The following is a 13,818-nucleotide window of genomic DNA, read 5'->3' on the forward strand; positions in this document are numbered from 1 at the left end:
ATTGCAGGGGCTGCAACTAGTGTCATGTAACAATACGTGTATAAATTTTTGTATAAGAAATTAACTTGGGCTGTAAACTTTCACCTAAAGAATAAAAAAAGAAAAATCTCTCAATCTGCTTTACTTCCTGCTCTGTTGGAAAAAAAAAAATATACAAAAGGAAGGGACACTTCCTAACTCATTCTATTAGGCTAGAATTACCCTGATTCCCAAAGCCAGACAAAGATACCACAAAAGAACAACAGACCAGTATCCCTTATGAATACAGATGCAAAAATTATTAATAAAATACTAACAAACTGACTCCAACCAGGTATTAAAAGGATTACACACATTTATTCCAGGGATGCAAGAGTGGTTCAGCAACAGAAAACCAATCAATGTAATATACTACATTACATAGAACAAAGAAAAAAATCACGTGATCATCTCAGCTCAAGAACTAAGAGCTGAGCACCACTGAGTAGGAGGCTTGCTGGCAGAGTGAGGTGCCTCTGGGCACTTATCGGCAGAGCTAAAAAAGCTCTGCAACACTTGCCTGAGCAGGGCAGAGGCCAAGCCGAGGGCTGAGGGGCAAGAAAGGAGGCCTGTCCTGAGGTGACCAAGAGAAGCATGTCTTCACGAGCCAAGAGGGGCCCTGTATGGCCAAGAGGAGCTGAGAGCTCTCCTGTACTGAAGAGATGCTTCCTGATCCTAATTCCAAGTTATAGCCTGTTGATTCTGATCCCAAGTTGTAACCTGTTATTTCCCTAATAAACCCCACAACTGTATGGTCTATGAGTTCTGTGTGGCCATTGCAAAGAATTATCAAACCCAGCAGGGAAGTAGAGAGTGCTGTGGGAGGGACGGCCGGTGTTAGAATTGGTGTTAGAATTGGTTGGAGGGCAGAGATATGTTTGACCTCCACCTCATAAGAATCAGCCTTGCACTGCTGATGATCTTGATTCTCTCTCCTCCTTCCCCTTGTGAAGTCAGACAAGGAGGTCTGCCTCCACACTGCCATTTTTATACCATTGGATAAAATTAACTCAAAATGGGTCAGCTACCTAAATGTAAAAACTGAAAACATAAAACTTCTAGAAGAAAACATACATGTAAAGCTTCAGGACCTCGTTTTCAACAATGGATTTTTAGATATGATAGCAAAAGCAACAAAAGACAAAATAGACCATTCGGCCCTCATTGAAATCAAAAACTTTTGTGTGTCAAAGGACTTTATCAAGAAAGTAAAGAGATAATATACCCACCCAGTGCCATACAGAACAGGAGAAATTGAGAACCATGTATCTGATAAGGGTTTAATATTCGTAAAATAAAAACAACTCCTACAACATAGCAACAAAACAACAAAAAATTCAAATAAATAAGTGATCAAAGGAATACAGAACAGGTACTTCATCAAAGAGGATATACAAATGGCCTACAAACACATGAGAAGATACTTAAAGTCATTCGTCATTAGGGAAATTCAAATCAAATCCAAAATGAGATATCGTCTCACCCCCACTAACCAAAAAAAAAAAAAAACCTTTGTTGTCAAATAGATTCTGACTCAAGCGACCGTACAGGACTGAGCAGAACTGCCCCATAGGGTTTCCAAGGCTGTACTCTTTACAGAGACAGACTACCATCACTTTCTCCTTTGGAGAGGCTGGTGGGTTCAAATTGTCGACATTTCGGTTAGCAGCTGAGCGCTTTAACTACTGCACCATAATCCCCAATAGTATGGCCACTATCAGCAAAATGCAAAACAACAGGTGTTGCTAAGAACATGGTGAAATGAGAACCCTCATTCATTGTTGGTGAGATTACAAAACGGTGCAGCTTCTATAGAAAACAGTTTGGTGGTTCCTCAAAAAGTTAACACACAAAATTACCATTGTTGTTGCTATTAGGTGCCACTGAGTTGATTTCAACTCATAGCAACCCCATGTGACAGAGAACTGCCCCATAGGATTTCCAAGGTTTTAATCTTTGTGGGAGCAAACTGCCAGATCCGTCTCCTGCGGAGCAGCTGGGTGGGTTCGAACCACCAACCTTTTGGTTAGTAGCCAAGCACTTAACCACTGCACCACGAGGGCTCCTTAAAATTACCATATGATCCAGCAATTCAACTCCTAGTTATACTGGAAAGACCTGAAAGCAGGGCCACAAACAGAAACTTGTACACCAATGTTCAATGCAGCACTATGCACAATAGCTAAAAGGTAGAAACAATTCAAATGTCCATCAACAGTTGATGGATAAGCAAAATGTGGTATATACATACAATGGAATATTATTCAGCCATAAAGAGAAATGTTCCGATCATACTACAACATGGATGAACTTTGAAAACATTACGCTAAGTGAAATAAGTCAGACACAAAAAGACAAATACCGCATGATCCCACTTATATAAAATAGTCTAGAACAGGCAAATGCATAGACACTAAAGTATATTAGGGGTTACCAAGAGCACGTAAGGGTGAAAGGGGAAGTTATTGCTTAAATGGTACTAAGTTTCTGTTAAGGGTGACAAAAAATTTGGAAACAGTGGTGATGGCTGCACAACATGATGAATATAATTAATGTCACTGAATTTTACATGTAAAATGGCTGAAATGGCAAAAGTTTTGTTATATATTTTTCCACAATAAAAAATGAATAAATGAAGGAAACCATTTGCATTTCAAGAAACACATCAAATACCCTGAATAAGGCACACAAAGGAAAAAAAAATTACATTGTACTTATATTTGACTATTTTTCATACAGTATAGAAAGAAATTAAGACTTCAGAATTAGATAGCCTGTTAGTGAATCTTGGTTTTGTGAACTTGGGCAAGTTTTTCAGACTCTCCAATTGTTTCCATCTTTAAAATGGGTAAAAGCATTAAACTAATAAGAGTGGTCAGCTATTAGAAGTCACTTACAATACCTAAATTGAAGAATTATTATCTAGAGAGTATACAAGAAACCCCTGCAAATCAACACGAGAAAGACAACAAACCAATTTTTAAAAGTAGAACGAGGAAATTAACAGAAAGAAAAAAATTAAAAATTGAATTACAATAAGTATATAACGACTTTAAAATACAAATTGCTAATACGTATACAACTAATAAGTATATAATGAGATGGAGTCCCTAAGCAGTGCAATTGGTTAATGAACTCAGTAGCCAGCCAAAAGGTTGGAGGTTTGAGTTCACCCAGAGGCACTTTGGAAGAAAGGCCTGGTAATCTGCTTCTGGAAAATCAGTCACTGAAAACCCTGTGGAGCATTGTTCTACTCTGACACAGTTAGGGTTGCCACAAGTCAGAACTGACTCCATGGCAACTGATTTTATGTAACCAAAACCAAAAACCGAGCCCATTGCCACTGAGGCAATTTCGATTCATAACAACCCTATAGGGCAGAGAAGAATTGCCCCACAGGGTTTCCAAGGTGCAGCTGGTAGATTTGAACTGCTGACCTTTTGGTTAGCAGCTGTAGCTCTTAACCAATGCACCACCAGGACTCTGGTTTTACATAAAGAGATACTTATACTCATCAGTAATTAAGAAAAATATAAATTAAAGACATACCATGTCACAAACCATCAGACTGGCAAAATTTAGAAAGACAATACAGGCAGTCTATGAGTTATGAACATCTAACTTACGTAAAACTTGTAGTTATTAAAAATTCGAGGTATATACAATGGTTCGTAATAACAAACTGGCACTACTTTGTAAGATGCATCAAAATATAATTATGATTACTTTATCACTATGTTAAAGATTTTTTTAGCGTATCTGGAAATGCTTATTTTTTAACACATAAAAATGTACACTGACTGTATACTATATACTAACGCAAACAAACATTTGACTAACTGACCTTAGATACAAACTATATCTAAACTGTTCTGACTTACAAATTCGACTTAAAGACAGATTTAGGAATGGAACTTGTTGGGGACTGCCTATTATACCAAGTGCTGGTAAGAATGCAGGGAAGCAGCCCCTACATGGACTTCCTGCACCATAGTGAAAGCAAATTGGAGCGGTCATTCTGTAAACTGGCATTACTTTGTGAAGTTAAATACGCAGCTCAAACCCATTCCTAGACACAATCTCAGAGACTCTTGCACAAGATTATACTGGGGCACAAACCAGTATGCACACCAGAGTTGTTTGTGGTAGCAATGAGTTGGAGGTACTAAAGGGTCAGATAAGTAAAATGTGGTGGATACTTTGGAATTCTATACTGCAGCTAGAAGCAGTGTAATAGATGTACATACAGCAATATGAAGAGGTCTTCAAAATGAATACTGAGTAAAAATGCTAAGAAATAGAATAAGACCTACAGTAAAAAGCTCAGTCAGATAAATTAAACCCATGCATGCACATGTGCACAGTTTCCCACAACAGTACCATATATTTTTACAGATATACATATATCCGAGGATAACTTAACTTGGCTGCCTACAGGGACTGTGGAAATTAGGAACCAAGAAGAATAAAATAAAGTAAAAAAGAAAAATCTTTTTTTTTTTTTTTTTTAAAACATTTACAGTGGCTTTATTCATAATAGCCCCAAACTGGAAACAACCCAGATGTCTTTCAACGGGTGAATCGTTAAACTATGGTACTCCATACCATGCTACACTACTCAGCAATGTACTGATACATATAACATCTTGGATGGATCTTCACGAAATTATGCAGAGTGAAGAAACTCAATCCCTAAAGGTTACATACTTAAGATTTCATTTCTATAATATTCTTTTTTTTTAACTAATTTTTATTGTGCTTTAAGTGAAAGTTTACAAATCAAGTCAGACTCTCGTATAAAAATTTATACACTCCTAATTGCTCTCCCCCTAATGAGACAGCACACTCCTTCCCTCCACTCTCTCTCCTCGTGTCCATTTGGGCAGCTTCTGACCCCTCTGCCCTTTCATCTCCCCTCCAGACAGGAGATGCCAACACAGTCTCATGTGTCTACTTGATCCAAGAAGCCCGTTCTTCACCAGTATCATTTTCCATCTCATATTTCAGTCCAATCCCTGTCTGAACAGTTGGCCCGGGGAATGGTTCCCGTCTTGGGCTAACAGAAGGTCTGAGGACCACGACCCCCGGGGTCCAAGAAAAAAATGTTTTAATGAATCAATTATGGACATGAAGAGTCATCAACTAGGTAGGATTAACTCAATTATATGGATTCGAGGCCCATAAAATTTAAAAAGAAAAAAGGTATAATGGTAAAACTTGTGTGCAACCTTATGTGCTAAAATGATAGAATAAAATTATGTATGCCATATATGAGAAAATATTCTATAGATTTATAAAGCATTGTTCAAATATAAGTTACTACTAAATATAAAAAGGATTATCTTCCTCCTATGTGATAGACTGATGTTCAGAGAGGTTAAATAGCTTGCCCAAGGGCACCCATCAAACAAGAGAGTTATCCTTAATACCTCTCTTCCTCTCACACTCCATTTACAATTCTCCAACAAGGTATGTCAGCTCTATCTTCAAAATACATCCCAAATCTGATTACTTCTGACCACATCTGTTGCTTCCACTCTAATCCAAGTCACCATCATATTTTATGCGAATTACTTCAACAGTCTCCTAACTGGCCTGCTGCTTCAACCCTTGCTCCCCTGTATTAGTTTCCTAGGGCTGCCACGAAAGTCCACCACAAACTCGATGGCTTAAAACAACAGAAATTAATTCTCTCACAGTTCTGGAGGCCAAAAGTCAAAAATCAAGGTACCGAGAGAGCCATGATCTCTCTGAAGGCTTTGAAGTGGAGGATGTGTTCTATGTCTTTTTCTTTGCCACTGGTGGCAAATCCTTGGCTTGTTGACACATCACTCCAATCTCTGCCTCTGTGGTCAATTGGCATTCTGTGTGTCTGTCTGTGTCTCTTCTTATAAGGACACCAGTCATATTGGGTTAAGTCTCACTCTACTTCAACATGACCTCATCTTAACTAGTTACATCTACAAAGACCCTATTTCCAAATAAGGTCACATTCTGAGGTTCCAGGAAGGAACAATAACCTGTCCCCACAATTCATTTTCTACCAGTAGCCAGAATCATTTTCTAAAAAGTGTATCAGATGTTATTTCGTTTCTCTCAATCCTCCAAGGGTTTTCCAAGAAAGCCATTACAATGGTCTAAAAGCCCTTACATGATCTGTTGTTGTTGTTGTTAGAAGCCATCGAGTCAGTTCCAACTCATAGTGACCCTATGTACAACAGAAAATAACACTGCCCAGTCCTGCGCCATCCTTATAATCATTGCTATTATTCAGCCCATTGTTGCAGCCACTGTGTCAATTCACCCAGGTCTTCCTCTTTTTTGCTTACCCTCTACTTTACAAAGCATGATGTCCTTCTCCACAGATTGGTCCCTCCTGATAACATGTCAAAAGTATGCAAGACGAAGTCTTACCATCCTCCCTTCTAAGGAGCATTCTAGCTGTACTTCTTCCAAGACAGATGCATATGTTCCTCTGGCAGTCCATGGTGTATTCAATATTCTTTGCCAAAGCCATAATTCAAATGCATCAATTCTTCTGTTTTCTTTATTCATTGTTCAGCTTTTGCATACATAACAAGCGACTGAAAATACCATGGCTTGGGCCAGGCGCATCTTAGTCCTCAAAGTGACATCTTCGCTTTTGAACACTTTAAATAGATCTTTTGCAGCAGATTTGCCCAATGCAATATGTCACTTGATTTCTTGACTGCTGCTTTCTTCACATGATCTAGCCCCTCCTTATCACTCCACCCAGTTTTTGCCATGCCCCATTCCTTCTCCCCCACACACATCCCCATCTCTTGCTCACTGCCTTCCAGTCTCTTTGCTCTTCCTTGTTCAGGTCAAGCATATTCATGTCCTAGGGTCTTTGCATTCAGTGTTCCCTCTGCTCTTCCCCCCAAATATTCACATTGCTAACTTCCCTCCTTCATTCAGGTCTCTGCTCAAATGCCACTTGCATTCTCTGAAATCCCTTCTCAATATACCACTTCCTGGCACTCTCTATACTCTCGCCTTCATTTATTTTCATTCCTGACACTTATATGTTTATATGACACCATCATGTATGTATTCATTTTTTTGTTGTTAATTATTGATTATCCATTTCCCCCACTAGTGGGTAAACTCCCTGTCTATCTTAATAACCATTGCATCCACAGAGCCCAGACAGTGGTCAGCACATAGAAGAGACACGATAGTAAATATTTCTTGAAAGTAACCATTAAACAAATTCTGGCCTGCCTGTCCACATAGCTCATGTTCCTTTCATTATGGCATGTTGCTTCCCAAGAAAAAGATAAATGTGTATGGTTTGTCATTTCTCTACTAACCGATTAAAAGGTCCATGTTTTATATACTTTTTTATGATCTACCAGGCCCAGCACCTAGTAAGCGCTAGATAAATATGAAATGAATAAGTGAAAAGCAACCAAGAAAAAAGGTACATAAGAAAGGAGAGTTGAAGGTCATAGAGAGACTGCTAATTTGTATTCTATGGCTCAGTGGCCATTCTGTGGTCATTCCTTCTTTTATTTCCTACGTGCCCACTCTGGAAACCCTGGTGGCATAGTGGTTAAGAGTATGGCTGCTAGTCAAAAGGCTGGCAGTTTGAATCCACCGGGCACTCCTTGGAAACCCTATGGGGCAGTTCTACTCTGACCTAAAGGGTCACTAAGAGTCAGAATTGACTCAACGAGAAAGGGTTTGTTTTGTGCCCACTCAACCCAAGCCATAGTTAGAAGTTTTAAAGGAGATAAAAATCAATCAGATGTGAGTCCTGGCTTCAAGGAGCTTTTATATATATATGTAAGTATAAAACACAAATTTATCTATGTGTAAATTTATATTTCCATACTTATACAAATATATATTTACATACTTACATTGTTATATTTATACAAATTTATATACATGTAAATATAAAATAAAAATTTATGAGAGAGGTATAATTAAAGAGCTACAGGGTTTTAAATCAAGGGAATTACTTCCAGTTGTGGAATTAATGGAAGCATCTGTAAAGACGGTGGCAGTTTAACTGGTTAAACTGACTACCACAAGATGGGTACAATTGGATGCTAGTCTATATAAACTTCTAAAAGACAAGAGCTATATTTTATTCATCTTGCTGTCCCTAGGGCTTCACAAAATGTCTGGAACATAAAGACAGTCAAAAAATATTTGACAAACGGGAGGAGGAAAGCACCCCAGGAAAAGGAAGAATATTGGTAAGATATAGAAATGAGAAAATGCTAGATGTGTATGGGCAATAATAAATAGTGAGAAGCGGCTAGTAAGTCACGTAATTCTTGCTGTTCCCTCCCTCATGAACAGGAAATGGCAAGAATTAAGTACGAAAAGTAGATCAGGACCAGAACATGGAGTGTCATGAATGACAGGCTAAGGGGTGTAGACTTTATTCTGCAGGCAACAAGAGACCACTGAAAACTTTTCCATAGGAAAATGTGACCTGAGGAATCTCATAAGAGCCCTCTGCTTAAAGTAAGTAAAGAAACCCACCTTCATCCATACTGCTTGAATTTCTACCACTAGAAATTATTTTGTTTTCTGACATAACCTCTCTAGGAATAATCTTAATATCCAAACTCTCTTGAGAATAGAAAACGCTACTGCCATTCACTTACACTTTAGTGTAAATTAGATAAATCAATTTACTTTCACCTGCCTAGAGGACACAGAGCCTTTGGGGAAATAGGATTTCATCTGAGGAAGGAACTATAACTTTGAGAGGAAATTATGATTCTGATACACTGCCTCAGAAAAATAAATTCTGAAGTGCAAAAACAAAGTGGTTAATTAGTTGGTACCCTGTTCTTTCCAAAAGCAGAAATGAATAAAGATGAATAGAAAACATTATAATCTCCTTTAAAAAAAGTATTCAACTGAAGACCCAGAAGGTAAGAAGAAATGTGATAAGTTAAATATATTTGGTGGGGGGGCGGGGGTGGAATTTAGACAGTCTGATAATTACATACTCAGTTCTCTGAGTTACCCTTTAGGTAAGTAGAGACTTTACCTAAATCACACTTAATCACAAATTCATGAGCTGTGATTAACAATAACGATTCAAGGAATATGATAGGCCAGGAATAACAAAAGACGACGCTGAAAATCCACCTAAACGGTGTTATGCACCAAAAATGATAACCAGGGTAACAATCACATGATAACCGTAAGAATTCCATTCGGATTTAATACAGACGAACTATTCCATTTAAGTGTTCTTCTACTTTCTAAAACTCTAACCCTGAATCTAGGCCAAAGAATGCACATTTCGCCGGCTGGTAAGGTGACAGTATGCAAGGAAAACACTGGGAAGCGTTCCCTTAGGCGTCCACCTAAGGATCCCCAGTTCCCCGAAAAATAGGGGGTGGTATGAACACTCACCGCTTATCGATGGCGTCGATGTTTGAATGCAGGAGCCACAGCTCCTCTGTGTTGTCCTGTCGGGAAGACAAGATCAGGTGGTGGCCCGTCAGACACAGGGTCCCCTCGACGGCCGGATAGAAAGGCCGGTGCAGCACCACATTGTCCACCCGTGGGGTCTTAATCAGCTCTGCAAACTCCATGTTCCTCCAGCGGCGGGAACCAGGGGACTGGCGAGTCCTGGAGATGCAAAGCGGTTACAACGCCGCAGGGTTGAGGAGAATACCCAGGCTCGGGGCGGGAACCGGGGAGGGATGCCCCGCCCGAAGCTGGAGTGCACGCAGCAAGGCCGAGGGCCACCGTCACCAGCTGCGGGAAGACTGGGGCTGGGTCAGGCCCAGGGGTCGCTACCGGTCCTCCCTATCACCAGGCCCAGGACTCTGCCACAGAAAACGCTCTGCAACAGGCCCAGCAGCCGTCGCCGCCACCCGGGGGGCCCGGCCTCCAATGGGCGGGCTTAAGGAACCCAGTGCCAAGGAAAGAAGGAGACAATTTCACGCCCAAGCCTCAGAGTACTCCTGGAGGAAGTAGATGCTCACAGCACAAGCCTAGAGCAATTCTGGGCGGAAGGAGCGGAGCCAGAAACTGCAAAGAATGAGATGTCTGAGCCGGAAGTTGGTCCCGTACAGGTCCGATGAAAATGCCTCCGCAAACACAGAACCGACAATTTGTGTTCCTACCGGAACAAGTTTTTATTTGCCTTCGCGCCCTCCGTCCTCTCCCAAATATTCGTTATCGGAAAACGCCCGGAAAGATGGGACGACGGTAAGAGGTCCCTGCTCTACCTTTTTTAACTTGAGCAGTCCTCCCTACCCCCCGGCCCCCCACCTCCAGCAGTCTTCAGAGCGTGGAGTGGCCTGAACTGAAGATCTCACCCGTTCGCCGTGAAGAGATGGCAAGTATGGGATCGAATCAGTGATTGTAACCGTCAAGTGAGAGGGAGGGAACACAGGGTCGGACGCCGCAAACTCCCAGAGAGCTTCGCCCCATGGCTGTGTGACCTTGAACAAGAAAAGAGAAAAAGCATATAAATGCCTATAAGAGAGACCTTGATAGACGTTACATGCAATGTACTGAAGAGGAAGTTAAGTGATCGATCCAATGAGGAAACTAAAGTGACTTGCTAGAGGCCGCATAGTTAATTGTAGCAGACCCGGTACGTCATCCTAAATTTATGCATTGGTCACTCCACACACAGCCTCCCCATTAAGTACACTCCTTCCGAACTACTCCCGGACATCTAAATTATGCCAGAAATTTACTCCAGTAATTTTCCTTGCTTGTTCCCCACCTTTTTGAACTGACCGTTTTATTCTAAAATAGGGAATAAAGGGAAAATACGCAAGGGTTTGAGTCCTGGTCTGCTGTCACTTCATTAATCTTTGAAATCCTCACTGGTGCCTAAATACAGTGAATTGGCTGAAGTCGACAATATTCAGAGACGAAGTTGTTACGGGTGGAAACCCCAGGTTCTTACTTAGCATGACTCGTATTGGCCAATAAATGAGAGACTGGGGTGAGAACAAGAAAGGCACCTTTATTTCGCTGTACAAGGAAATGGAGTCAGTCGGAGTTTACTGCTGCCAAGAGCGGGCAGGTAAGTTACTTTTAAAGGGATTTACAAGTAGGGAGTTAATACAAGTTTGCCAGCAACATTCTTAATCATATTATGCAGGCACATGAGGTTTACATACAACCTCCAAGCAAAAGCAGGATTCAAATGCAAAGCTGAGGTAGGGGAGCCCAGCAAAAGGAAAAAAAAACGATTTTGCAATACAACACATAGGGGAGGAAGCCAGGTGAAGAATACAGCACTGTGGGGGGCCTGTCTCAGGGTAAACTGCCACAAATTTCATTAGATTACCCAACACTTGGCTGTCCTTCCAAAATGTTCTATTCTTTAAAAAAAAAAAAAAAATTTACAAGATTGTTACAAGGAGAATCCAGTTTAGCTTATTTGTCTGCAAAAGAAAAATAGGAACCAAGAGAAGGGAGAATGAGAAAAATTCATAAAGCTTTTTAAAAAGTACAGGCAATTTCATCTTCCTTTGTTTGATTCATTATAACAGTTACTAATTGTGGAAGGGAGAATTTACTCACAACTTAAAGAATCAGGGAAAGCTTTACAGAAAGGTTAACATTTGAAAACAGGAAGCCAAAGGATGAATAAGATTTACAGTCTGAAGTGTGGCCAAGATAGATGTCCAATTTAATGACATTTATGGTAATGAAAAATTCTTCATGACCTTCTTTTAGTTTTCTTGAAAAAAAAAAAAGCTATGAAAAGACCAGAATGTCATTAAGTAAAAAATGTTTAATATCCTATAAAGCCAAAAGCTCTTGACCACAAGAGAAAAATGTCAATATCATGCTAGACTATTACCATGAAGCACAAGGAATTATTATAAAATTACATATACTGTGTTTAAAAACTCAACATAGAAAGCTTTCTGGGGAAAACAAAAATGCAATAGTAAATAATGAGGGGTGGCACAAAATATTACTTTACTATATGAACAGTAGATGGCAGTCAAGTTCAACAGTAATGGGACAGGCTTCCGTGCTATTAAAATAATTCAGTGAGGCTATGGTCAAACACATTGTTGTCCAGAGTGCCGGGAAATAAGTGTCTCAGAGGATTCTGATAATCCAGAGAAATTGATGGCATTCCTAATGCATGTAAAACACTTACCACCCTACAGTTGTTATTTTTATCATCGTTCTATGAGATAGCAGATGACATTGTTATGTAACTATCTAGACGCTATTCAGTCAAATAGTTAACTAGCATTTATTAAGTGCCTACTTGGTCATCAGCTCTATGGGGAATGCAAACATGGTCCTTACCCTCAAGAAAACCAAACCAAGCTAAAGCCAGTACTGTCAATTCGATTCCGACTCATAGCGACCCTATAGGACAGAGTAGAACTGCCCCATAGAGTTTCCAAGGAGTGCCTGGTGGATTTGAACTGCCAACCCTTTGGTTAGCAGCCGTAGCACTTAACCACTACGCCACCAGGGTTTCTACCCTCAAGAAGTGGTAGCTAATTTAGAGAGACCAATACACCCAAAACAGCTAGTGAACAAAATAAGAGAGCAAGTGCCAAACTTTGAGGTACAGACTTAACTACATTCCTGGCTCTGTGTTTCCCTGATAAGTCTCAAGCAGAAATCGAGGCAGTTTAAAAGTAGTTTGAAGAGAGCAGTTCTATAATTGCCAAAAATAACAGGAGCATTTAAAATAAAGACGACACTGCCTGTGTTTGCTATTGATAAGCAGCTGTTCTCCATGTGTTTTATTGTTATGTATTCAACTGTTGGCAAATGAAGCAAGCCTGATAACCTAATGTTGCATCCTCCCTCTCCTTCATTTCCCAAGCAAATCAATCACCAATCTATGGACTCTATCCTCTAATACCTCTTGAATTCTTCTACTTCTCTCCCTCCTGTGCGTCATTACCTTAGTTCAGACCACCATCATTTCTCACCTAGTTACATTAAAAACCTCCATCATTTCTCACCTAGTTAACAGTAAAAACCTCTTAATTGGTGTCTAGTCTCCCAGGAAATCCTGGTGGTTAAGTGTTATGGCTAATAGCCAAAGGTCAGCAGTTTGAAACCACTAGGTGCTCCTTGGAAACTCTGTGGGGCAGTTCTACTCTGTCCTATAGGGTCACTATGAATCAGAATTGACTCGACGGCAACGGGCTTGGTTTTCGGGTTTTTCTCCCAGTGGGTTTCCCCTACAACCCATTTTCCATAAGGTGGCTAAAGCCCTTGTGGTGGTCTAAATTTTTTTTTTTTTTTTAACTTATAAGGCCCTTTGCGATTTAGCCTCTTGGGCAGTGATCAGCTGATCAGCATCTTAAATAGGGTTTCCAAGGAGCAGCAGGTGAATTCAAACTGCCGACCTTTTGGTTAGCAGCCATTGCTTGTGGTGACTCTTAACCACTGCTCCACCAGGGCTCCATGTGACTTAAGCCCACCTTAATTACTGTATCTGATTAAACTTGCTAAACTGTATTGAAATTGACTCTTTATGTGTCCATAATAGTCCACTAAATGGTAAAGTCCTTAAGAGCAAGGACCACTTCTTGATTGTTGTATGCGCAGCACCTAGTTAGTAGGTAATAGCTACCTAGTAGCCGCTCAATGTGTATTTGTTGAAAAGATACCCTGTATTTACTTAATATATTGGAAACCCTGGTGGCATAAGAGCTACAGCTGCTGACCAAAAGGTCGGCAGTCCGAATCCACCAGGTGCCTCTTGGAAACCCTATGGGGCAGTTCTACTCTGTTCTTTAGGGTCGCTGTGTGTCAGAATCGACTCGTTGGCAACAGGTTTGGTTTTTT

The 13,818-nt window shown here is 40.3% G+C and overlaps 1 protein-coding gene across 3 annotated transcripts in view; it reads right to left on the reverse strand.

The window, feature by feature from the left end:
* The window catches only part of MTMR9 (myotubularin related protein 9), a 134,426-nt gene extending 124,781 nt beyond the window's left edge, over positions 1-9,645 (reverse strand). The window contains exon 1 of one of the 3 annotated variants that reach the window (XM_049866428.1): positions 9,427-9,516. Coding sequence is in view for 1 of the 3 variants with exons in the window: in XM_049866427.1 (XP_049722384.1) it covers positions 9,427-9,608 (182 nt within the window). In the remaining 2 variants the exon portion in view is untranslated. Of the gene's footprint in view, positions 1-9,426 lie in introns of all 3 variants that reach the window. The other 2 variants (XM_049866429.1, XM_049866427.1) reach the window with 2 other exon arrangements.
* Between the last annotated feature and the right edge of the window lie 4,173 nt (positions 9,646-13,818).

The sequence above is a fragment of the Elephas maximus genome, chromosome 22 (genome assembly GCF_024166365.1).
Source record: "Elephas maximus indicus isolate mEleMax1 chromosome 22, mEleMax1 primary haplotype, whole genome shotgun sequence".
Taxonomy (NCBI): Eukaryota; Metazoa; Chordata; class Mammalia; order Proboscidea; family Elephantidae; genus Elephas; species Elephas maximus.